Source organism: Alosa alosa, chromosome 5 (genome assembly GCF_017589495.1).
Source record: "Alosa alosa isolate M-15738 ecotype Scorff River chromosome 5, AALO_Geno_1.1, whole genome shotgun sequence".
Lineage (NCBI taxonomy): Eukaryota > Metazoa > Chordata > Actinopteri > Clupeiformes > Clupeidae > Alosa > Alosa alosa.
The window spans coordinates 16,556,370-16,583,692 of record NC_063193.1 but is presented as its reverse complement, the minus strand read 5'-3'; the positions used below and the strand labels follow the sequence as shown (position 1 = coordinate 16,583,692).

Genomic DNA, 27,323 nt, shown 5'->3' with positions numbered 1-27,323 from the left:
TGGTTCTAAATGAATGGCCTGCGTGCTCACATATTTTTCTCTTCTGGATATAAACCAGAAGATAAAATGTGCCACAGAAATGTCTGAAAAAATTGTGGCAACTTCATGACTGTCACAATCAAAACCGAAATAATTGAAATGTTCTTCCTTACAATGCCTTATCTGCAAGTGTGCCTCATCGGTGTCAGCAAAGTGTTGCCGCAATGACAATTCAAAATCTTCTTGCTCTTCTTGTTCTTTTTCTTCTTGTTCTTCTCTGACTTTCTCTGTTTGTGTGGTGGTGATGTGGTTGGCTCAGGATATGGGCTAAGGGCCCCACACAACATCAGCCTCCACCACCCAGGAGTGCAGTGACCACAGAAGGGGTTGGTCTGGTGATGTCAGAGGATTACTCCTTTGAGACTTTGAGAAGTTTGGGGATCTGTGAGGTGCAGCATCTTTAAGGTAAGCTGAACCAGTGCTTTCACCTTGGAACACTGAGTGGAAAGGTCTGCTTCAACTACTTTATCTTTTAGTTTATAGTTTGTCTATGGAAGAAAAACATTGCTAAGGCATTAGTAATCAACCAAAAGGGATACATGATCATTAGTGGAAATGTCAGAATGATCATAACTGCATGCATTGGTTTTGGCTACAAATAGACAAATAAGCTGCAGGCATGCTCAAAAGTCAAAGTCAAAGTCAGCTTTATTGTCGATTTCTTCACATGTTCCAGACATACAAAGAGATCGAAATTACGCTTTCACTATCCCACGGTGAAGACAAGACATATTTTACCATTTAAGTCCACAGACAAACATAACATTCAAGCAAAACAAAAAGTAAGTAAATAAGTAAATAAAAAGGGCACATATAATAATGAAAAAATAAGAGCAGCAAAATTTGGTTGAAATTGTGCATAGACAGTCAATAAAATACTAGTGCAAAGTCAGGCCAATAAAAGGCTTTGGGTAGTTCTGTTTGACCTAAGTAAGAAAGAAAGTGGCATAGTGGTGCAAGTTATGTAAGAGCAGCAGAAGTGTTGTGTTTTCAGGACAACAACAACAAGTTGTAAAGTGTACAAGTGCAAGTGGAGAGGCAGGCGGCCATTGTGGGTCCAATGTCCAGGATGTTATGTAGCTGAGGGTGGAGGGGGAGAGGAGGGAGAGAGTTCAGCATCCTTACAGCTTGGTGTATGAAGCTGTTGGTGAGTCTGGTAGAAAAGCGGGAGCGCAGGCTTCTGTACCTCTTCCCAGAGGGCAGTAGATCAAACAGATTGTGAGCGGGTGACTTGCATCACTCACAATTTTGGTCGCCCTTGCGGGTGAGGTGGGTGGTGTAAATGTCCTTCAGGGAGGGGAGTGAAGCACCAATAATCCTTCCAGCTGTGTTCACTGCGCGCGCCGCAGGGCTTCTCCTGTTGTATTCAGTGCAGCTTCCGCCCCACACAGCGATACAGCTGGAGAGGATGCTCTCAATGGTGCCTCGGTAGAATGTGGTCATGATGGCTGGTGGAGCACTTGCTCGCCTGAGTTTCCGCGAGGAAGTACAGGCGGCGCCTGAGCTCTTCGCCAGTGATGCAGTGTTGGTGGTCCAGGAGAGGTCTTCACTGATGTGCACCCCCAGGAATTTGGTGTTGCCGCTTCCTCTCCACCACAGCACCGGCCGATGGTCAGTGGCAGGTGTTGGGTGTGACCTCTCCGGAAGTCAACAACAATCTCTTTGGTCTTGCTGGACGCTCAGCAGGAGGTTGTTGTCCCTGCACCACGTGGTCAGATGGTCGACCTCCAACCTGTATTGAGTCTCGTCGCCTTGGTGATGAGACCCACCAGAGTTGTGTCGCCAGCAAATTTCACTATGTGATTGTTGCTGTAGGTTGCAGTGCAGTCATCGGTCAGCAGTGTGAAGAGCAGCGGACTGAGCACGCATCTTGGGGGCCCCCTGTGCTCAGTGTGATGCTGCTTGAGGTATTGCTGCCAACACATACTACTTGGGGCCTCTGACAGAGGAAGTCCAGTAGCCAGTTGCAGAGGTAGGTACTGAGTCCCAGTTTGTCAAGTTTGCAGATGAGTTGTTGTGGTATTATGGTGTTGAATGCAGAACTGAAGTCTATAAACAGCAATCTCACATATGAGTCTCTTTTTTTCCAGGTGGGTGAGGGCTGGGTGGAGGCAGAGCAGATTGCATCCTCTGTAGACCGCTTGGCTCGGTATGCAAACTGGAAGGGGTCCAAGGTGGGGGAGAATGGCTTTGATATGTGACATGACAAGCCGCCAAAGCACTTCATGATGATGGGTGCCAGTGCCACAGGGCGGTAGTCATTGAAGCAGGATGGAGCAGTTTTCTTCGGCACAGGTATGATGGTGGCAGCTTTGAAACATGATGGGACGATGGCTTGCTTCCAGGGAAGCGTTAAAGATGTCTGTGAAGACATCCTTAAGCTCCCCTGTGCAGTCCTTCAGCGCATCTAATCTGGGATGTTGTCTGGACCTGTTGCCTTACTGGTGTTGATAGCAGCAAGTGTCCTCTTCACGCTGTCGGCAGAGAGGCACAGGGCTGCCTATGTAGAGGGGGATGGGTCTTCTGTGGGCAGGTGCTGTTTTGTGCTTCAAAGCGAAAGCAAAGAAGCGGTTCAGGTTGTTGAGCAGAGGGATGTTGCTCTCACAGCCTGTGGCGGGCTTGTAGTCCCGTGAGGGCCTGAATGCCCTGCCATAGGCTTTGTGCGCTCCTGCTGTCTCTTTGAAGTGGGTGGTTATCTTATGAGTGTATTCCTTTTTGCTTCCTTGATGCCACGTGGGACAGGTTGGCTCTCGCTGTTTTCATGCCAGCTTCATCCCCAGCTCTGTAGGCTTTGTCTCTGGCCCTCAGCAGCCTGAGGACATCCCCCTGTCAGCCATGGCTTCCAGTTAGCCCGAAAGTGATGATGTCTTTTGTGTGGGTCACATCATCGATGCACTTGGTGATGTAAGAGGTTACAGTGTCTGTATACTCCTCTATGTCTGTCCGGGTTGTTGTAAGTGGCTGCCTGCTTAAACATTTCCCAGTCTGTTGTGTCAAAGCAGTCTTGAAGAGCATTGAGGCTCCCTCAGGCCACACTTTTACCTGCTTATTTAACCGGTTTGTTCGCTTTTACCCTTTGTCTGTAGCGCGGCATTAGCATAACAGTGATATGGTCTGAAAGTCCAATGTGGGGAGGGGGGTGGCTTTGTATGCTCCTTTGTGTGTAGTGTAGAACAGGTCCAGGATGTTATCTCCTCTTGTTGGAAAATCAACATGCTGGTGTAGCTTTGGAAGTACAGTTTTAAGATCAGCATGGTTAAAATCTCCAGTGAAGATGGTGAAACCGTCCGATGGTGAAATATGCACACATCACACTTTTGTATTGCTCCTCTGTAAAGCGACCTTGGGTTTGAAAAAGGTGCTATAGAAATAAAAAGATCAATAAATATTATTGATTTCATCATTGTTATTATTATTATTATTATTATTGCACAAAGGTATCACCAAACTTAATAGAAATTCTTAGCTTTATTTCTAAGTAAGATATTTTATTTTTAGATTATTACCTCACTTGAATACTGTGATAAGTATACCAAAGCTAAAACATTAATTATTTGATCATCTAGACCAGCGCCTTACTGTCAGGGCTCTTACGCCCTCTATGGTCATGAAATATTCTCGCACTGAACATGACTACACCGGAAGAGAGATTAAAAACCACAATTCCCATCACGCTTCAAATTACTGTAACAGTGGAAGGGGGAAGGGAAGCCGAGATTGGAGGGAGACAAACTGAGGTAAAAATAAAAAGCGATATTTTTTTACAACATTTGGTGTAGAGATGCAAGCTGATATTGAACCTTTAGAGGCTGTTGTTGCAAGTATAGCTTTGTTTGAGATTTGCATCATAAACGGTTTCTTTGCGAAAAATAAGAGCAACCTAGTTAGGACTGCACAAAAAGATTTAGCTAGATTTAGCTAATGTTAACATTATCTGCTAGCAAGCAGAGCTAGCATTACCTCCCCAGTTACTTTTACACTAACGCAAATATCAGTTGGTAGCTGTTAGCTAACGTTAGCCTGTTCTGAGGTAAAGTGACGGTAAGCAATGAGCGGCGGTAAGCGTGAGTTGTCGTTCTGTCATGTTTGAAAACTTAATTTAGACGGTATCTTAGATACAATGCATTCTTCTTGCGGGTTTATGTTTTTTGCATTCTTTAGGGTTGATTAACTTTTTATGCGTGATATTATGACAGATAATATGGACTGCTAACGTTGAATCATGAGCTAGAGCTAGCTAGATAACGTTAACGTTAGAGTTTGAGTTGGAATTATTGTAGCTACTGAGATAACTGACAAGCTATTGGTCATCCCGTTTAGAAAGTATTTGCAATCACCAACTATGTACTGTTTTCAACATTTTACAGCACATGATGTATGCACGTCTTGCAAACTTTTACCAGCTTTATTTTTTCATCCGAGATAACGTTATACCGCATAAGTTACCTTTGCATTCGACAATGATCTGTCGCCAAGTTTATTCATTAAAAAGATGTTGTGACAGGGTTGGTAAGTGAAACGGCAACGTTCAGTGCGCTGTTGGATACTGTAGCGCTTGTGTGGTTAAAATGTTACTGATGGTTGTTGTTAGAGACGGAGTTGCCAGAATGATTTACCCCGCTGTTAGGTTTTAAAGTGACATGACTGGTGATTTCTCTGTTTGCGTTTAACCCCAGTGCGACAGTAGCGTACATATTTTGTCGCTATCTTTCCTCTGTCCCTTCTGTCTAATTTTATTGCGTGGTATTTGCCTTGCTAGCTTGTATGTGAAGATGACAGAAGGCGATGATGTCATTGATAACCCCTCCCATACTCATCAATATGACAAATAGAGTGTCCTTTGGCTAACTATTGAGAAGACACTGATCGAACTAAGCTGTAACGCCATGGCTATAGTGCTCTAAATAGAGAAAGACGTAGGTTTTTCCAGGTTTTAGCTGATGTTGAAGTTGCATTCTTGAGATGGTAAGAAATGCAGGATTTATCGATGACGTCATCGATATGCGTTTTATATTGCGCCTGTAAATTTGTCAGAGCAATTACCAGGACTCAATGACAGAAGTAATCATATTTTCATTTTAAGTGCTTTGTGCTTTTTGTCTCCAATATAACGTTGCACGTGTATTTTGCCAATTCAAACGTGTTGTGTTACCGTGGTGAAACTTATGCAGCCTCTCTTTGTGTCTGCATGTATGCCGATAAAATAGGTCACCTTTTGAATGTTACTTAATTCAGTTCATCAAGCTGCATAATCCTTACGTTTGCAAAACGACTTTTGCGTTAATTAATATTGTACCAATGTGTGCTGTGTACCAACAAAAGGCTGCTCTCTTTGTTGCATTTTAATAACTTCCCTCTCCTGTCTTTTCAGAGCCATCCATTTGACGGAAGTTCCACAGAATCGTCCACTGGTTGCAGCTATTAGCAGGTGACACACTCACAGGCACACATACACACACACAGGCTACATGATCGCGGAACAAGACCATTGTCAAAGACCTCTGTACTTTTCACTAATCTGGGGATTCATGGGAAGAGCTTGTAAATAGGCTCTCTTTGGTCTCTCTGTCCACCCTTTCTGACGTTCATAGGAATTTGTCTCGTTGCTTTGCAGAGATCGGTGGGGATTCCAGGAGAGCCATGGGGGTTGGGAAGCAGGAGGCGACCCGGGCCCGTGCCCCCAGCGCCGCGCTCACAGCCTGGCTCCTCTGATGGAGCGTCCCAGTGGACGCCCTCTCAACTACGCCTGGCACGGAGGACGAGGAGAAGGAGAGGGAGTTTAAACGCCACTCTTCTGCCTGATCCGAAGAGGTCAATTACCGCCGTAGCCACAAACTACTCCATGCTCTCACTCTCTCTCTCCAAACGACACAGGAAGCAAACAGCTTGACCCTTGGTGGTAAACCTCACAGAACCCGCCTGAAGTGACATCACCTTTTAGGAGAGCCACCAATCACCCTCCGTTCTCTTTCCTGATCCACCTGCACCTGTTACCTGTGGCTCCCACCATTTGCTTTGGTGCTCCCGAGCGAGTGCGGACCAGACTGTCAGAACGCTAAGGGTGAGAAAAGAGAGAGAGAGAGAGACAAAGAGACGGTGCGCTCGCGCTCTGTGACTGTGACTGCTCAAGCACCATGGCCATCTGGAGAACAGCAGAGCAGAGCGTCGCACCACCAGCGCTGGGCAGCCAGTAGGAGGGGCCCACCCCACCTAGCAGCAGCAGCAGCAGCAGCAGCCCGGCCGGCAAGCTCCAACACCCATGCCATGGAAGGGGACATCATCTTGGCCGCAAACACGGAGGTAAGAGCTGAGCGCTGAGCTGTCAGTGCAGCTACAGTCACGGCTGGGTGTGGGTGGGTGGGGGGGGGTTGCATACTGGAACAGCCTGAGTGCATACCAGTTATGTTTAGTCCAGGCTATGCTATGGAATATGACTCTGGGTGGGGGGATGCATACTCAAATCGCTTTAGTACATGTCAGTTTGACTGCGCTATGATGGAAGACATAATTATGTTTGTGTGTGTGTGTGTGTGTGGTGTGGGGGGTAGAGCTAATTTCCTTTCCTTGCAATTATTGAGGTGGTAGTGGATACTTAGGCCTGTGCTCAGCTCCTCTGAGTCCTCCCTTCTGGGAAGTCGTCTTTTAAGGGTCAGTTTCAGAGGTAAGGACTGAGGGCTACTAAAGTGCACGCAAGGGTCAGAATTTAGTCAGCCAGAATTATGGCAGAAAATCTATCAGCTCAATAGTATTAAGCAGGAAAAACCCTGAATTGCCGAATTGCCTGAATGGCTTTCTCAGCAGGAAATACATTTCCAGTCAGAACACCTGCTTTTATGCATTCCCATCTTTGTATAGAAAAGGTGTGTTGTATGAGTGAAAAAGAGCACATTGAATTTGTTGATGAATGGTAAATAGAGTGACTGCATGGCTGTCTGCTCTTCAACTCAAGCTTGCGAAACATTTCCCTTCTTCTTGGTTCACTTCCTATATAGCTATGAAGTGCTGACAATGGTACGTTTACTTTTGGATAGATTCGTTCAAGTTATTGAAACAATACAAGAAATGCCTTTCAGCTATTTCTAAAAATCCTGTAAATTCGTTGGAAATTGCTTATGCACTGGCTCCTACTTATTTAGCCACAAGTGTGCCTCTGTCATAGGAGATGCATCAAACATGTCTCCAACCATATCTAAATACCCCCCTTGACAGAAGTCTGAAAAATGTTTGACCTCTCCCTTATACATGTATGATCACACAGATACACAAAGAGACACTGTTTAGGAATACAACCTACAGGTAATCGTGACCGTGATTTCAGTCTCAGTAGGACATCAGATCATATTTGCACACACCAACACAAACAGACATTGAAATTGTCTATTTTAAATAGAAATGCTGATTAATTTGCTTTTTGCTCTCACAGTTTTGACACCTTCTACCAGTTTTGGTAACATGGCGCATCCATTGTTCTGGTGCACCTGCATAGCGCGTGCGGAGCAAGCATTTGTAATACCGCAATGAGTGGTTACAGACCTGTGACTATGGATGGGAGTTGGGGAGTTTGTTGAGTCAGTTTGTTGATCTGTTTCTGGAGTACTTAATGAAGTCCCTTGCCAGTCCAGATGACTCGCACTGGCCCGGCGGAGGTTAGAATTGACATCAGGTTAAAATAAAACTCTGTAGTCACGAATTTGATCGTGTTGGTATGAATATATGTTGTAGTATGTGATTCCTACAGTGTAAAAAAAATATACTAACGTCTTAGAAACGTTGTAAAATTATTGACATAGATTAAGAAAGCCACCGCTATGGCGATTTCAATGGTTAGATTGATTTGTTTAGATCCAGTGAAATTGCTGCCTTGGCAACGCTACGTCATGGCTTCGGGACTCTATTGACATCAGGTTTGGCATATGTAAGTTCTTGCTGAATGGTGGGGATGCGCACTAAGGAGGGTGGAATGAAAGATTCTTATTTTAAACACGCTACATCTCTTTGTTCTGTAGAGAGTTTCCTTGTAGTTTGAGGTCTGCTCTTTCTCTTCTCATTCACTTTCTTGGGTTTCACGTGCAATTTCTGATGTGCTATTGGTTTTCAGGGTTTGAATGGGTTGCCTCAAGAATGTAAGCAGACAGTGGATCTAACCAATGGACACTCCAATCACAAACCTGTGAGTATCCTATTTGTCAGTTCCAAGCACTAGAAGCGGTCACTCTCTTTCCACACATTACAGTACAGTATACACCTCTACTGGGCACTGTTTAACTTCCCAAGCACAGTCACGCAATGCAACGGCCCTGTGCTTCCTCTATACCATCTAGCGATTTGGCCTGTCACAGCATATCTACTGCACAGCACATGACAGCATATCTACTAAACAGCACAGGACAGCATATCTACTGCACAGCACAGGAGAGCATACCTTCTGCACAGCACAGGACAGGACAGCATATCTACTGCACTGCACAAGACAGGACAGCATATCTACTGCACAGCACAGCACAGGACAACATATCTACTGCACAGCACAGGACAGCATATCTACTGCACAGCACAGGACAACATACCTACTGCACAGCACAGGACAGCACATGACAGCATATCTACTGCACAGCACATGACAGCATATCTACTGCACAGCACAGGACAGCATATCTACTGCACAGCACAGGACAGGACAGCATATCTACTGCACTGCACAGCACAGGACAGCATACCTACTGCACAGCACAGGACAGCATATCTACTGCACTGCACTGCACAGCAGGACAGCATATCTACTGCACAGCACAGCACAGAACAGCATATCTACTGCACTGCAAAGCACAGGACAGCATATCTACTACACAGCACAGGACAGCATATCTATTGCACAGCACAGGACAACATATCTACTGCACAGGACCGCATATCTATTGCAGAGCACAGGACCGAGGATTTACAGTAGTGCCCTCATCTGAGCTGCTCAGTCCCAGAGTGCACTGCTCTGCACAGTCTTGTGAGAGCTGTGAGCAAGGTGAAGTGCACTGAAGCCTTTGTTTGACCCACAGGGGATGACCGCAGTAGCCAGGATGTTCTGTGCTATCTTAAGTGTTGATGATGATGAAAATGAGGGAATTAAAATTTAATACATTTAGATGGAGAGATAATAATACATAGCAGGTGCCCAAATGCAGCTTTTTCAGTGTCTGCATCAAGTGGTGAAATATGGATACAAAGGTTCACTGGCCTGTCTTAAGACACAAAAGAATGTACCCACCTTTGCTGACTTACTAATGTCAAGGCTTTTTGTTTAATGATCACTTCTCCTCCACACCCAACACATAGCTCTATACACATAGCTTGTCTTTGTTGTATTGTTTTTAAGTGTTGTTGTGTTTTCCCTTCTACTATGTAAAGCGACCTTGGGTTTGAGAAAGGCGCTATATAAAATAAACGTATTATTATTACATTAGTGCAGAGTATAGTGGAGGCCAGAAAGCCTCCCAACATAGTTAATTTTATTGCTATTTGGACTTGAATCCGTGACCCCGTGCTGCCCTTGCCATGCTCTGTGAGCTGACCTCTCGGAATTTGACCTGACCGTCTCTGTCGACTTGCAGGAGATGAATGGAGTGGCTCCAGGCCATGCCATCATTAAGGAGCACGCCAATGGAAACTCCCTTCACAAACCAGTGCCAGTGAGTACCTGGGACGGACATATTGCCTACATACATAAATACACATTCTGGGAAGATTGAGACAATAATATTGGCTATGTGGTTAATGGATGCGGATGGTAGTTTTTCACCATACCCATGCAAACACACACACACACTCACTCACCAACACACAACTCATGCACGTCTTGAGCAGAGCGCAATGAATCCTTGTTGTAGATCTCCGCGCTGAAACAGAATGGTCTGTTGCAGTCCCTGGCAGCAGGAGGTGATCAGCCTAGGACAGAAGGTGAGAGCGTGTGTGTGTGTGTGTTTGTGCCTCTGTTGTACTGTGCACATGTGTCTTTTCTTCACCCACCTCCTGAGTGCCTGTGTGTGTTAACATGCTTGCTAGTGCGTTGATATGTATTTGTTTACTGTTGAAGTACGTGTGTGTGTGTGTATGTGCGCTTGCTAGTGGGTTGATATGTATTTGTTTACTGTTGAAGTTTGTGTGTGTGTGTGTTCTCACCCTCCTCTCGGTGGCGTGTGATTGCAGAGGTGAACTCGGAGGTGGAGAGGGCCAGGGAGGAATGGGATGCCCTTGAGAGCATCCAGCCAGGTGAGCTCATCCTCCTTGTCGCCATGGGAACCACAGCTCTAATGTACTGCCTTACCTCAGCCACGCTAGCCTACCGCCATGGATACCAAACTCACTCGTCCAATCCAGAGACTTCCCAGACACTTTGATTGGGTCGGCCTCAATAGGAGAAAGGAAGAAGGAACATGGCATTAGGCTTTCACTTGCATTCAGACTCTCCTAAAATATTTAGGAGATAGTTTTGATTGATAAAGTTATTTCTCAAAATGCCGAAACTCCATCAAGCTCTCTAGTTCCTGTTTTTTTTTTTTTTTTAACATTTAGTGTAAACTCTCACATGCAGACGTGTATGATGTTGACATTCAGTTATCCTCTTCCTCAAAAATCATGTTGAAGTTGACAGAATAATATGACAGTTGCTAATAAGTGAGGATTTCAGTCCTGGGCTCATAGCAGCAAAAATACTGTGTTGTTTGTTATTCATCAACTCACCAACATCTTATGGCATGAGAACCTTAGAATGGAAGCAGTCTGCTCGTTGAGGGGTGGTGTGCAGCATTTACATTACATTACATTACATTACATTTGGCTGACGCTTTTTTAACCAAAGCGACTAACAACATGGTAAACAGCATAAACGGAATGCTTTTCCAAAGGGCGTCTGGAGTGGGGGTTAGTGGCCGTTGGGCGTTGGGCCGTCGGGGTTGTGATTTTAGCTTATCTGACGCTGCCCTTTCCTGTGCAGTTCTCCCCGAGGAGCTCGCTCCCTCCCTGCTCATCTCCTTCAACGAAGCCCTGCAGCACTTCCAGACCACAGACCTCGCAGATCTCCTGGTGAGTGTGTGTGTGTGTGTATGTCTGTCTGTCTGTCTGAGGGAGAGTCTCCTTGTGAGTGTTGTTAGAATGTGGTTTTTGGATTTATGTCCATTCGTTGAGACACATTTACTAAAAGTGAATAGCACTGTTAAGGTACACTGTGCCTTTTTATGAGGTTTTATATGGACCTGATATACATGACCACAGTTAGATAGACGTTTGATGAAATCAGTGGTCCGGGGATTTTATTTTTATTTTTAAAATAAACACTTCCCTGTTTTGCCTTCATTTCCCTAAACACAACAAATTTGTTCCTCCTCTGCCCCATCTCTCTTCCTCCTTTCATTGACATTTCTTTTTTGTGCCACCTACTCTGCTTTTTTTCTGTTCCCTTTCCCCAAACCTCTTTTTTTTTCTCTCTCTCTCTCTCTCTCTCTCTCTCTCTCTCTCTCTCTCTCTCTCTTTTTCTCTCTCTCTCTCTCTCTCTCTCTGCCACCCCTCCACTCCCTCATTTCTTCTCTTCCTGTCTATCCCTATCTCGCTCTCTCTGTTTCTCTTTCTCTCTCTCTCTCTCTCTCTCTCTCTCTCTCCCCTGTACAGAAGAACATCCAGCCCACCATTCGTAGGACGGGTCTGGCGGCCATCACACACTTCCTGTTTGGTCCGCCCCGACTGCACAAGGAGCTGCTGGAGGAGAGGGACCTGGTGTTTGCCATTGCACAGTGTGAGTACACGCACACACATACACACATACGCATACACAACCATGTCATAGAGGAATTAATTATTGTGTATATCTATGTAGCATCATACACAAAATGTATCCATAGCAATATGTACATAAAAAGCACTAAACACACACATATATACCATGAATATATACCATGATGCCCACAATTGGTCAGGTTTCCACTAACGTTCAATGTAGGCTTCCTCCTGTTCACACACACACACACACACACACACACACACACACACACACACACACACACACACACATATTTTGACTGCGCTGAGCAGGTGGAGATCTTGAGTGTTCTGTACAGCATGTCTCTCTCAGCTGCTGCCCTTTCCTGCTCCTACCTACAATAAGCTTGTCATGAGCAGTATTTGTGTGTGTGTGTCTGTGTGTGCATGCGCACACATGGGGTGATCAGACGGTAGGGCTGTGGCTGCTTGGCCAAGGGCCCAGTCCCTCAGTAACAGGATGTCCCCAGCAGAGTGTTAGAGCCCAGCTAGACACACACACACACACACATACATACACACACACACACTCAAATGCAAAACCTGGAATTAGAATAGAGGAGAACATAAGAGTCTCTTGCTTCAAACTCTACTCTACAAGACCATTCCATGCCTCTGTTCTGAGTCGCGTCGGTGTTGATGCAATTAGCTGTTGTATATTTTAATCCTTTTTCAATCTGGTGTACACAGACAGGACCTCTATTCCCAGCCCAGCTGTGGTTGAACCTTTATCAAAGAAAACAGTTGTCATGTTAGAAGTATAGCTGATTTTCCAAAAGTCGCCAGACATGGCAGGAGCCTTCTGACTGCAGTGCATGACATTGCCTAAAGGGTATTTTCTCAAACTGGCTAAGCTCCTAGCTCACAGTGGCTGGCTGTCCATGCTACTGCTTGTGCTGCCTGTTTCTAAACGGAGACCACGAGTGCCATTAAAGTCTTGCAGTACAACTTGTACTTTTTCCCAGGCCAAGAAGTTGATGCACTTTTAATGGCTGCCATTTTGGAAATGAGAGAGACAGAAATAGGAAGTCCTTATATGACCTGGAGGATCTTCATGCTTCATCATTTTTATTTTTTTTATTTGCTTGTCCTACATATGAGCAAACTGAGATCACACCCCAGACCACAAACACAAACACATACACATACATGCATACGCACTTTACATGTAATGCGATCTTAAGGAGCAGACACGGCAGGTGAAAACATCGTTTTTTCATGCACTGGTCAATTTTGAGATTTTGAGCTAGTATGTTACCTTAGCATGTATTCTATCACACTACTACAACAAAAAAGTCCGATTTACACATGTAGGTGTTTATTTCATTATATTGTGTCTACTGCCTGTATATTTCTCCTAAATTCAGCAAAAGTTAGCATTCTAACCTTGCATGCACTCACCGTGGTCCAAAACATAACATGTGTACTACCGTTGAAAGCTCTGTTTTTCCTGTATCACGCTATGTGATCCATATATGGACACTTCCTTTGTATCAGCAACCAATCGCTTTTAAAAGTTCAAAGGCGAGTCTAGGCTGAGAACGGAATCTCATTGGCTGTCTTTCAAGGCTGTTTTCTCAAAATGAGTTTCCGCCACACTCTGAGCTCAAAAAACCCACTTCAAAAAGCACACGACATACACCAAACTTTCTGGATTTATGCCTAACTATATGTCGAAGATTTCAACAGAGGGGTTTGTTGATATATTATTCCTAGCCTGACTTAGATGACATTTTATGCCTAAAAACATGGAAAAAGCGATTTTTTAGGGCTAGTGACATAATTTTCTGATTTACAGGATAACAAAAGTAGATATTCATAAATCCCTCTGTAAATGTTTTTCCCATCTAATATCTGAACACAATGAAAACATAATTTTGAACTTGGCTGTATCCAATGCTCAGGTTTAGGCCTTAAAAATGTATGCAAATTAGCATATTTAATTAGATAATGCCTAATTTGCATATGTAAACATTAAATTACAGCAAACTTGTAATACATTTTTTTTTCTCATATTAATGTAAGTAATCAACTGGGGAAGTTTCATAGTGATATCTGCTTGTTAAAAATTTTACCCTATTCACCTGTAGTGTCTCGCCTTAAGCAAACAGAAATGTGCATATCATTGTATATTGTTATTGTATATGCTGCATATCACCGATGCATGTGTGCTGAATCATAAATTATATCTTAATGGAATCTGCATTCAGTCAATTTAAACTCCGACGATGTGACTTGATATTGTTTGATCATGCTTTGTTGATCCAGTGGTCTGAAGCTACTGGTAGGTGATTGCTGGCTGAGGTTGTGTTAATCCTTAGGTTGTGTTGGTCCTTATGTGGCTGTGTTAACCTTTGACCTCTGTCAATTAGGCTCATTGGACAACGGGCAGCCTGTGCACATGCGTGTGCTGCAGACCATCTACAGGAAACTGACTGGCAACCGCAATGACTGCCCACGCTTTGGACCCCACTGGGAGAACGTGGGTTTTCAGGGTGAGTGTGTTTCCAGTGCAATGTGAAAATACAGTGGCAAAAGGCAATAAATGGGGTCCAAGAAGTTGGATGAAGGGGCCCCTAGAGGGAAGAGGTTGAACTATGTAAAACATGTAAAAAAGGTACCTTCAGTTTATGTAACAGAAATGGGAGTATATGGGACCAAGAAAAAGCACACCAAATTCCATATTTTGTCTGAAGCGGTTTTTAAAGGAATTATCCGGAGTAAAATGCACTTTAGATCGATTTACGGATGATTGGGAGTACATACGTTGAGTTGACATCCAAATCATGTCATTCGGATGTGTTTTGAGAAAGTTAGATGTTACCGTTTTTAGTCAAAGCTCGTTAGCGTGGAAGTGAGAAGGGCATATTATTTTGCCGCTACAAAACGCTATTTTTATACCTCTTCTACAGTTCCAAACAACATTGCACTTACGCGGTAGTGAGTAGAGGGTCCCTAAAGCCAAACCGAAGTATCCCGAGGTCTTTGTGGTCGGATAGAGAGTCCAGAATGAATTTCATCAAGCCAGTACCTTTCCGAATGTTGCCATCTCAATTGCCAGGTGCTCTTGAATTTACAATTGCCGCCGCTTTAAAAAAAAAAAAACATAGTCCAGTATTTCTTTTGAAATTGAAATGAAGTTGTATGGACTGGACTATGTTGGGTTTTTTTTGTTTTTTTTAAACGGCGACGAAATTGTGAATTTCCAGAGCACACTTGGCAATCGAGATGGCAACATTTCCTTTAAGATAATGGCATGTGTCAATAGTAGCATCCCTTATGAAGTTGAAGATGATGATCAGCCACTCAGATGTTGACAGATACAGAAAAAGACAGGGCAGAAAAAGAAACAACTACAATATACTGTAATTCCCTGCCTAGTAACTGAGGTTTATACATTGATTTTGCAAAACTTCTTCAGCATTCGTGGCCTACTAGTTAGGGAATCGGACTTGTGACCGAAGGGTGGCCGGTTCAATCCCTGACAGGTAGTGAGTGATCTAAAACAGCTTTCCCACATCCACATCCATGGATGAGGTGCCCTTGAGCAAGGCACCTAACCCCCAACTACTCCCTGGGCGCCAGACTAAGGACTGCCCACTGCGCCGGATGTGTAGGTGTGCTCCTAGTGTGTGTGGGCTCCCAGCTCACTGCTCCAAGTGTTTATGAAGTTTATGAATGTGTGCACACTACACCCGGATGGGTAAAATGCAGAGAAATTTCCTCACAGGACCACCCCCTTCCCTCTTATAACTGGAGCAGGCTAAATATGAAAATGCATTTCTTTTCTCTTTCTTCTTATTGATTGTCATAGCATTGTCAGTAGCATTTCCCATATCCCAAAGTCACCAAATTTATTCAGATGTTGCTGTGACTTTTTCAGCTCTGTGTGGTTTTTGTGTATTTTCTTGGGCCAATGCATCCGTGTTTGTTTCCAAAGGGACCGACCCGTCCACAGATTTGCGAGGCACAGGCTTCCTGGGCCTTATGCACACACTTTACCTGGTCATGGATCCAGAAACACTACCTTTAGCACGAGACATCTACAAGCTGTCCCAGCACCCAGTGCAGGTAACACTAACACACACGCACGCACGCAATGCACACACACACACACACACACACAAGTATACACTCACCTACCTGACGCCAGTATTGTGTCATGTAGAGAGAGGATTGTGATTAAATGTTCTGTGATGTCCCCTGGCAGAACTTCCCCTTCAGCGTGATGTCCATCAACATGACCCGCATTGCCTTGCACGCGCTCAGAGAGGAGGTCCTATCCAAGTGAGTTTACAAAGCCTCACACACACTTTCACAAGTGTACATACCACATTTTAAAATGAGGAGGCTTCTATAAACCTACAACAGATGTCCACCTTCCCACTTATATACAAGAAATTTGAGCTTCTGTCAGAACAAGAAGGATAGAGGCTTTTTGATATTGCTGTCCTGGGCAGGGCTCTACAGTGCGCCCATTTCACTCGCACATGCGAGTAAAAATGATGGTGTGCGAGTGCAAAAAAATATTTAGGCGCACTGGTGCGAATGACTTCTAACCATGTCAATGTTTGTCTACAAAATACACCGCAACATCGAGAAACATTACTGGTGCAAACCATAGAATCACGCTATAATGCAGCATAAAACTACACCTCCCACCAACGTTAGCAGTTTCATGTTAGACTCGCATAGTAGTCGCTTCTATCAAATCCAAGAGCGCGCAGAAAAAGCGGAAAGTTAGACTAGCCAGCCAAGATGCAAAGATTAAAAAAATTAGTTCTTCTATCCACCAAAGTCATCGGATATAGGAGGAACAGGATGAGATTCTGAGAATGCAGTGAGAGAAATAACCTAACATGCCTTTTAGCCCAGTTGATGTATTGGCTGCAATATGCAAAATATAGCTGTAGCTAACAGGCACAAAAGTAGCCTCCCGTAATACTCCCATTTTATTCAAAGGTAGAACGCTACTGACAACTCCAGGCTTCCACGATGCTTGTTTGTTTACACCGAATACAAGCTGAAGTGCAAAACGAAAAGTAGGTCTAACGCTTGCCTACTGCCCCCATCAATGCAGATATTTCAAATAAAAATAAAAGTATTTTTATATATATATATATATATATATATATATATATATATATATATATATATATATATATATATATATATATATATATATATATATAGGCTAAGTAATGTATTATATGTAGGGCAGACACAGTTTTCTGTGAATATCAAAAACCGTGAGGGGTTTAGGAGGACCATTTTTTTTGTATGTTGATCTCAAGGGGCCATGTCAACCCATTCCATAACCACTCATTTCATGTATAGCCACCTAGTTAAACACAAAAAGTTAAAATGAGGTGGTGTAATTGAAGGCATCTGTGACCTAACATAGTCAAAACTGCACAAAATTGGAAGTGTAGGATCATTATGACACCCTATGTATGCACGCCAAGTTTTGTGGAATTCCGTTCATGGGGGCCACACAATAAATTAATTTATGTTACTATACACCAACTGGCCTGTAGGTGGCGGAGACAGTTTTCTGTGAATATCTCGAGAACCGTGAGGGCCTAGGAGGTCCACCTTTTTTTTGTATGTTGGTCTTAAGGGGGCATGTCAACCCATCCCATTACCACTTATTTCATGTATAGGCCACCTAGTTAAAAATTAAAAGCAAAAAATTAGGTGTTTTCATCTCAATATCTCTGGCTGACAAGGTCAAAACTGCACGAAATTAAAAGAGTAGGATCATTATGACACCCTCTGAATGCATGCCAAGTTTTGTGTACTTTTCGCTCATGGGGGCCTTACAATAAAATAATTTATGTGTACATTTAGTGACGATACACCAACAAGGATTCGGGACACTGAAAGACCGGGTACACAAAACTTGGTGAGCATGTACCCCCACATGGATAGCATGGAACCGTCATTTTTTCATTTTCATCTGCAGCCCCTTGCTGGACTGGACCCCCAAAGGAGGGTAGGGCAGACACAGTTCTCTGTGAATCTTTTATGGTATGTTGGTCTCAAGGGCCCACATCAACCTGGCTCATAATCACTCATTTGTGATTTGCCCCGGTAAAAATGAAAATCAGTAGGATTAAAAGATAGCCAAAATAAATATTCATCATCATCATCATGGCTGCATTTTCAGTATTTGAAGTAGTCGTTTGTCCACTAGATGGCGATCGTTGCAGTGAGACGTATTTTGTTGGAAGTTAAAGTGGGTTGGAAACAATGGACGCTTCATACAAGGACTGTATTTTACCGCGAGCTAACATCTAATAAGGATAGGACGATGTTCACATGAAGTGTAATTCCCATTTCTTCTTGAAGTCGAAATAAATCTAAGGATGTTTTGACATGCTTGGTTTTTACTGCAGGCACGTTAATCTTGTAATATCAATAAGGACCTAGGTAATGTTACCGTGCGAAGTTGTGGTTGAGTGATGGAGGCATTTGATTGATTGCATTTGTAGAAAACTATAAAATGCGTTATACCAAGCAAATTGATAGCAGCACTGTTTGTATCTTCGACTGTCATTTATTGCACGTGCTACAAAATCATTCTGTGCAATGGAAGATTTAACGCGTTACACTGGTCTGATGCAGTTTTGCCTATACATGGGAGACTGAGACGCCTCGTTTATTTTGTTTGGGCGTGCAGGGTGTGAGAGGGGAATCGATGTGCTTTGATTACAGCTTGGTAGTTGTAGTCTGTGAAATTAAAAAAGCACGCGTGTGTGAAGTATCCAAACAATGACACCTTCATTTCATTATGGCTGCTTTAGCAAAACACCTTAAGCTACTGTGTAGTGGGTCCCATTTAGAAGTGGCTACTTCATTGGCTTTCCTTGACTCATGGAGCTGCGTGAATGTTATTACAACTTTTCGCCACACGATATGACAGTTTAAGTCCCATTGATACTGTAAGGCGAAGCCATTGGTTTCCAAAGGAGATTTTATTTTGTCGCTAGGCATAGCCTATTGACAATTTATGTTGTCAATAGGCCTACCTTATAATCCTACCTGTAGCTTAGGAAGCTAACAACTTTCTATTAGGATCTAGTTTGTTAGTTACCGCTTTGTCATAACTCCCTGATGCATTTTTTGCATTTTAGAATAGCCAGAGCGTATATATCTCAATCGAAAATTAAAACAATATCGGTGCCTATGGACTAGGCTGGGTGAACCCAGCCTGATCTGCCCGCTATTTATTTTTTGATTTCTTAAAAAGATTGAGCTTGGTCTGATGAAAGCCAGATCTAGCCATGGACCTCAGTTAAACAATGCAAGGGAACATGAATCATTTTATATTTAAGAATTAACAATAACGGACAAAAGTTTTTCAACTTTGGGCCCGTTAAAATGTGTATGAACAGTCTAGCTTAATGATTTCATCAAGGCCCATTTGGACATGTCAGTTATTTGCACTGGTTAGATGTAAAACAGCATTTCGTTTCAGACTAGGCTACTGTTACTTAATTTGTGCATTAACAATAATGTTTCAGACTACTGTTACTTAATTTATTGCATTGACAATAAAGTATTACATGAACTAAAGATGACTAAAATCTTATGTAGAAGAAGAAACATTCACAAAAATCCATCCATCCAAAAATGACCTTTGTTTTGATAGCTGTTGAAACGGCATGGAACTGACAGAGATGTTTTTGTTTATAAATACATAAAAATAAATAAATAAATAACATTATGCTGATACCTTTTGCTTTTCCCAAATACAATGTAGCCATAGGTGTAAGTGACCTTTTCATCAATCCAGTTGCAATGGATGAACTGTGATGAACTGCCCTACTTGTGATTGTTTAGAGATTTTAAAGGTTTTATAACAATTCTACATCTTCTTTGGCTATTCTACAATCTATTCACCTTTTCAGCACCAGTAGGGTACTTTCTGTGCAGCAAGACACACACACTCAGGCATGCCAAACAAGCATACACAAAAGTTTCAAGAGTGGGGGATGGAGTAAAATATAGAGACAAATTGAAGTGTGATTTATTTTCAGTGAACGGATGTACAGGACTGAGCGGCGGTCATATTTTGTATAGGCTAAGCAATACATCTAGTATTATTTTACATTAACAAAATGTAGGAAAATAGAACAGACTGAAAATAAAATAGGCACTGATCTTTAAAATCCTGTGTCCTGTAGCCTAAATGTTGTCAGTCATTCTTAATATTCGCAATTGGTGCACTGGAATGTTTTAACTGTTACCTGCAGTGTAATGTTAGATTATGTGTAAGTTAAGTACAGAACTGACTGTGCGCCCAAAGTTTTGTCTGTGCTCCTACATTTTTTAACTTGGGCGCACAAGTGCTCCTGGAAAAAAATGTTAGTGTAGAGCCCTGGTCCTGGGGCCTCATATACAAAGCTTGCGTACGCACAAAAATGTTTTGTACGCCATCTTTCACACTCACGGAGAGTAAATGAATGTGAGTGTACGTTTGATGAATGGGGTCGGCTTCACGCATTTGCCCATGCCTTGAACATTTGCCGGGCGTTTTTCCCTTCATGTTCTTATTAATATTGCGGGATATAGGCCACTTTGTCTTCGTGGAGGTCTGCGCTCTCAAGTGGCCTTCTAGTTGGCATATTCAAATGAGTGTGATTGAAGTAGGAGAGGGTGGAGTGTAATGCTCGTGCATGTGCGCTTAATTTCACGTTAATTGGGATGTACAAAGAAAAGCTGCGTGGAATGCTGCGTACGCACAGTTTCATAAATCAGATTATTTTTGTGTGTACGCTACTTTCCAGGTTTGCACGTACCAAATGTTTTAGTATGAATTCCACGCAAGTCTTTGTACTTGAGGCCCCTGGTCTTGACATTAATGGCACCTTTCTTTAGCAGCTGAAGAAATTAAACTAAAAATAAATGCCTAGGAAATCAAAACTCCTGAAATGAACGATTTCCTCCACTGTGACATCATCCAGGGAGTGCAACCGACGGCAGCAGGTTGTCGGGGTGATCAACGACTTCTACGCGGCCACTTTCCTGCACTTGTTCCAGCTGTGGAAGAGCGAGCAGAAAACTATCTCAGACTCGGGCTATGTGCTCAAAGGTAACACTGCTCGCTCGCTAGCTCCCTGGTGTGATTATGGCCAAATCATGGGTCATGTTCCTTTCTCTGGTCATGAGAGAAAGCTCCTCTGCCGTCTGGCCTTCTGCTGCACACTTATAGAACTTTCCGTTGCTTTCACTTCTGCATTCTCATGACTGTTAACTCCATCAATTTCTTAATGACCATGTCTCTAAAATGTAATTTGTGTATCATCATTGTAAAAAGTTGGTATGTTTTCACAAGCATTGCTGTCTCTCCTTCTTGTTCATCATCTTCTTCTTCTTCTTCTTCTTCTTCTTCTTCTGTGTTTTGATGGTGCAGAGGTAGAAATCTTTGCCAAAAAGAACCCCAAACAGATCCTGAGGCGCCTGGAGACTTTCCTGAAGGAGCGACGCACTAGGATAGGGCACCGAGCATCACCGGACAGCCTGTCTCACAGCAACCGTTCCCCCACCGACAGGGGGTCCAGCCTGGAGACCCAGGGGACCAAAGAGGGCAAAGAGATGAACTTCACCGGTGTGTGTGAGCTCCCGGCCGAGATGGAGGGAGAGGCCCGACTCATCTGAGAGAAAGAGACAGAGTGTGAGGAGTGGGACACGTCTTGTGAGGGGAAAGGGATGGTCAAATTATGTCACAAGTTGAGATGGGTTTATCTCTTCTCTTAAATGTTCTTTTCCTCTTTTTTCCCCTCTCGCTCACCGTTTGCACACAACAACACACACACACACACACATGTGTACACGTGCACGCCTAGCCAGCATTGCTGCACATCCATCTTTGAGAACTGTTCCTCTTTCACAGAGTAGACTTCAGGGTTCAGATTCACTACAGATCTCTCTATCTCTCTTCTCTCCCTTTGCCTATTTCTATAGGTTCCTACTAGAATAACCCCTCGTAATGTATGCTTACACAGAGAAGCCGCCAAGGTGAATAGTTGCCAAATATTTGTTTTGTTTTGTTTTGTTTTTATCCTTCCCCCTAGTTGGAGCTTGGTGCTGAGACTGTAGCATTTTCACTGTCCGTAGGGTGGTTGGATGACAAGATAAGGCTCAGGGAGAGTGACTGAGGTCGATGAGGTTCAAAGTTTATGAGGTTGTTTGTTTGTTTATTTGTTTATGATTGACTGTGCACTGGCTGCACAGAGCCCTACTGTGAGGCTAGAAAGAGAGTCATTAAGAAAGGAAGTATCTGTGATAAGCGTGAGGTACGCCATTTTTATATTCATCTTGTGCACTAAGCGAGAGATTGATTTGGAGAGATCCATGCACATTGGCATAACAATATCTGTAAGCTTGCATATATATATATATATATGTGTGTGTGTGTGTGTGTGTGGGTGTGTACATGTCAAAGTGTTCTGTGTATTTGCTCAAAGGCGTTGGTCTGCTTTGTAAATGTTACGTAGGAAACATGGTGTCTTTCTGCGCAGGTTGTAGACGAGAAGCACTATTTGCAGTGCAATCCAAGCCCTAGTGAAGCTCTTTGAACCATGCAAGTATTTGGTAGTTGTATTTGTTGGGTGAGTGAGGTAGATGGTTCAGTTGAGGTCTTGTGGCACTATTGATTTTTTCTGTTAGAGCTCTACAAGTGTTCTGTATGGATAAATTCTAGCTGTATAAATATATATGAGTATATTTTTCAAAGACTTTACACTGAAGCTATTTTATTCTTACCAGTATGAAGAACACAAAGAAACATGGCACCTCCTGATGTCCCTCAGGACTGTTTGTCAAGGAACCCCCGCTGGCCACTGGGCCTGGTACATTGGCTGCAGATTTTTAAAGCATTGATGGGAGGGGTTGAAGTGTGACTTCCACCGCCCTCTTTGACTGTTACTGTGTCCCCCTGTCACCTCAGAGAAATGGGGATGTGCATAAACCATCTCCCTGACACCGAGCCGCTAGCCTAGCAGAAGGCAACATCGTGGCTTAGCCTCCCCTTCTGAGTATGCAGGGTCTGCTGGACAAAAGCCTTCTGGTGGCTAGTAGGTTCTTGTAATTTGCATGCAAAAAATAAACATACAAACAAAAAAAAAGATGGGTTCCCCAGCGGAACTGTGCTGGTGGCTGTAGATTTAGTCCTAACCAGTGTATATTTTGTGTAAAAAAAAAAAGGGGGTGTTGATTTTTCCCTTAAAGTAAAAGCGGTACGTCTTGGCAATAGTGGTAGGAAGCTAGCAACTTCTCCGGTAAATGTCTTTTGATGTTATTATGAAAAGTGTTTATGAATTCAGGGGAGTGTTTTCTCGACACTTCAGGGTAGCGACCAAAAACCAGATTGTGATAAAGCCTCTTTAAGTACGTACGTTGCAGTCAGAATAGAATGGGTGTGTTGTCAGCTGAATTGATTGGCAGGTGAGTTTCTATCGAGACTCTGCGACTCGATGCAGCTCATCACGGCTCTACCACAAAGCACCAGTCGAAAGGATCCTCTGCAGGGTAAATATTTGTTGTGGAAAACGGTGGCCTTGAGAGAAGCAGGACTACCTAGCTGCATTATATCTGGTGTGCTCCGGTAGATGATCAGAGCCAGTCATGGTTGACACAGTGATGCTTTGTGTTTTGTTTGAGAGATCCTGGATTGATCTCCTACTTCTTTGTCAGGTTTTTGAGGAAGGACGGTCTCTGAACTCACTTATTTGTAGCATGCTCCATAGCACTAGGACCGTAGCACCAGAGAATTGTTGTTGTTTTATTTGTTGTTTTTATTTTCTGGTTTAAAATTCCTTGTTAAAAAAAAGGCTTGTTCTATTACTCTGTATGTTCACTTGTGTCTCTTTTTGGCAAAATCTTATGTGTTGTGTCTGAGAAACACAGTAGATTTCTGTAACTTTCTCCAATATCTTCAGTTCCCTTTGCAACAACAAACTAGACTCAGTGGTTGAACGTGTTAGGAGTCGTCACTTTTAGTCCCTATGTTTAGCTGAATGAAAGAGTAGTGTTTTCTGCACTTGAATGAGATCAGTATCTTTAAGACGGAGAATAATCTTTTAGGAGCTGCATGTGGCACAGAGAATCCCCCCCCCCACACACACACATTAGCTGTGCATTTGTTCACTTCCTGATTCATTACCCAGTGAGTCATTGCCCAGCGAGACTTTTTACCCATCCAGGAAAAATGTTAAGAGTACACAAACCTACCCACACAAGCAGACAGATAGACACACACACACACACACACACACACACTCACACTCACACTCACTCTCAGTTAGACCAGTGGAAGCATGACTATTAAATGTGACAAACTTGGCCACAAGCGCAACTATCCTTTCAACTCTGTGTGTAATTACATATTTTTTATATACACACACACACACACACACACTCCTGTCTGCTTCTTTCCCTCCATTTGTTGTGACATCACCTCCATGAACACACTGGCAAGCATGCACACACACACTCGGTGCTCAGGTGCGAGAGTGTGTGAAGCTCTGTGACGTGATGGGTTGGTTCTGTGAGAGGGTGTGACGGTGGGGAGAAACACTAGTGCCTCAGAGAAGAGTGTCCTCCCATAGCGCTGGGAGAAGCACGGTGGAACTTTATAAAGCATTCATAAGCTACTTACAAAGCATGGCAGCAGCTGTGTGTGTGTGTGTGTGTGTGTGTGTGTGTGTGTGTGTGTGTGTGTGTGTGTGTGTGTGTGTGTGTGTGTGTGTGTGTGTGTGTGTGTGTGTGTGTGTGTATGTGTGTGTGTGTTGGGGGTGGGAAACAGGGGGGAGGGTACCTGCAAGCGTTTATAAAGCATTTGTAAGCACTACGAAACAGCTGCTGATTGTTTGCGTGTTGCTCCCCCACGTTAGCTACAGCAGACTAAGCTTATAGTGAAATGAGCTCTGTCAGTAAGGCAGTCGGGGGTAGTGTGTTGTGTTGGGCAGGGATGGGGGGCTAGATTCGGCAGACGTCCCACACGACTGCTGTGTGTCCATGAAGGAACATTCCATGCCAGTCGCCCTTCCGTGCCAGTCTCCCATGGCACGGGGGGAGTAGAACGTGGCGAACGCTTGTCCACAAATATTTAAAAAATAAAAAAAAGGTGAAGCTGCACAGGCACCCAAATTTTTAGCTGAGTGTGCATGTCTACGTCAGAGGCGCTGTTTGTCGGTGGACAATCTGCAGACGCTCTCGCAGAGGGGTCAGTCTGGTGAAGAGCAGCCTGACGGGACGTGTAGTGACGAGCATTGGCACGTGTACATAGAAGATACAAGTGAAGATTGTAGCAGTGTGATTGTTAACGGGGGTTGTAATAGCAGTAATGTCATGTCAAACCTCAGGCTTGAGACAAATCTCTCACTCTCTCCTCCTTTTTGCTTTTGTCCGGTAGCTGATGAACACCAGTGGTGTCATAAAAGACACACGGAAAACATACAGCATTGTCCCTGAAGCCCAACAGCTTCACTGATCTCTTAGCCATCTTTTTAGTTATATTTTGGTTTGTTTTGGGTTTATTTTTGTACAGCAGTCTAACAGTGCATTATCATACACAGTTCCCCTAAACAGCGCACTTGGCAATAGGGCAATTCAAAAGATTGTGCATTGTTTCTTTGAGGGAGAAGAAGGAGGATGTGGTTGGAATCAACCAGATCTCTCTTGGTTAGCTTTCAGGTCGAGTTAGCCCAATTCTTTTTTTATTATTATTATTTTAAAGTCATTCATCTTTTTTTTTTTTTTTTTTTTTTTTTTCTTTCCTGGGACTCACTTCTGTCGTGTGAATCGATAGGAGACTGGATGAGGCCTCAGTCTTGACCTTCTTCTCCCCCTTTTCCCCAAATGCATCTTAGGTGAGATAAGAGTCCCTATGCTACCCCCCCCTGCACATTCCTTTGGAGGTGTTTTGTTATTGTTGTCGTTGTTGTTTGTCTGTTTGTCCCTCAGAGCATTCTATCCTCCCAACACCCCTTCCCTCCAGTAATACCTGATTGTAGAAGTCCGATTTTATAATGAGAATATATTTCAGAATATATGCGTACAGTTGTACAGTAATGTATTGTATGAAGACTATTAAAATAAAATTGCAACTTAAAAATTATTTCTGCCTGCATTGTCTATTGGGAGGCTGCAATGTTGTCTGTCCTCCTGAGGGGGGCACAGTATTACAGGAAATCTACTTTATGAGGTGTCAATCAGAAATTTGCAGGATTTAAGATGTCACAAATATTATGAGCATGAACATGGTCAATGTGTTTCACTGTTTTGAGTAAATCATAATTCCAGATATATACCATAAATCCTTTCTCATTTATCTCTTTTCACCAAAATAATTAAAGAAAGGACTGCTGTGTCCATCTGGACCTTGTTTTTTTAATTTCCTGTGCACTGGAATAATAATAATAATAATTGATTGGCACTGCAAGAATGTCTGTTATATTTTTGTTTCTCAGTACTGTAAATCCGCCCCGTTTTCATTTTAGACAAAAATGTGACTGACTATATTTTAAGTTTGTCAACATTTTTATGACGTAACAACCTACTAGCATCAATCAAATAATTCAAATACAATACATCATTGAAACCAATAAGACTTGCTTTGTCAACTATTCATTGCATAAACCATGGAGAGGCCTATGTATGGTTGAGGCTCTCCATATTCTGCCCTTTCTGTTGCCTGTTTAGTGAGGAGTTATGGCTGTGTGGTTTAACCCCAGCTGTGTGATTGGAGCATGTAAAAACAGAGAGAGAGAGAGAGAACTACAACCGCGCTGCCAGGCCACAGAGTAGTGGTAGTGCCATCAAAGAGCGTAAAATGAAGTGGTGGTCCAGAAGTGACTGTGTTGATGAAATGATTGGTCAATTAGTAAATGGAGTCTCATTGTCAACTTATTGCTTCTTATTTTTTTCTTTTCTGTGGTTCCCAGCACTCACATGTGGTGAATGCTAGTCACTTTGGCTCCAAAGGAACAAGGGCAAGATGGAGTTATGGTGAAATCCTTTTTAAAGACTAGCAGAGTGGCTTGAACCTGTATCTCTTTGTAATGATGTGAAGAGGGCATGCATCTTGCATCCATCTCTCTGAGTCAACGGTCGCTGACTCATCTCATTATATGCAATTCTTCTGCTGCTCTGCCTCTCCTCAAATACACACATACACACAGAATCCAGGCCTTGGCCTTGTGTTTCAGCCCCTCGGGGGAAAGCTCAGTTTTCAGGCAAACTCTTGCCCCTCACTGGTGCTGTCGCCGCTTCCAGGAATTTCTGAAGCAGTCTGTCCCCAGGCCAGGGTGATGCTTGGATCTAGCCTGGCCCGGCCAGATCCGGCCTCAGCCAGCAGAGGATGGAGAGTGAGGGGAGGGAGGGAGGGAGAGAATTCACTAAATGTCATGAGTCATAAAAAACTGAGTGAAAGCTGCTGCAGAAGCACTTGCTAAGCTGCAAAAAAGCTTACATGA

The 27,323-nt window shown here is 43.3% G+C and overlaps 1 protein-coding gene across 5 annotated transcripts; it reads left to right on the top strand.

The window, feature by feature from the left end:
- The first annotated feature begins 353 nt into the window (after nt 1-353).
- On the top strand, nt 354-25,746 carry elmod3 (ELMO/CED-12 domain containing 3). Of its 5 annotated transcripts, none has more exons than XM_048242552.1 (14): nt 354-444; nt 5,411-5,467; nt 5,654-6,339; nt 8,138-8,209; nt 9,642-9,719; nt 9,918-9,987; nt 10,237-10,299; nt 11,024-11,112; nt 11,695-11,818; nt 14,214-14,336; nt 15,782-15,912; nt 16,052-16,128; nt 20,811-20,938; nt 21,260-25,746. In XM_048242552.1, the coding sequence occupies exons 3-14, from the start codon at nt 6,304-6,306 to the stop codon at nt 21,502-21,504; spliced, it is 1,236 nt and encodes a 411-aa protein (XP_048098509.1). In that variant the 5' UTR covers nt 354-444; nt 5,411-5,467; nt 5,654-6,303; the 3' UTR covers nt 21,505-25,746. The 5 variants fall into 5 exon arrangements, with proteins under 5 accessions (XP_048098509.1, XP_048098507.1, XP_048098510.1 ...); XM_048242550.1 differs by lacking the exon at nt 354-444 and adding an exon at nt 3,691-3,776; XM_048242553.1 differs by lacking the exon at nt 354-444 and adding an exon at nt 3,833-4,080.
- The last annotated feature ends 1,577 nt before the right edge of the window (nt 25,747-27,323 follow it).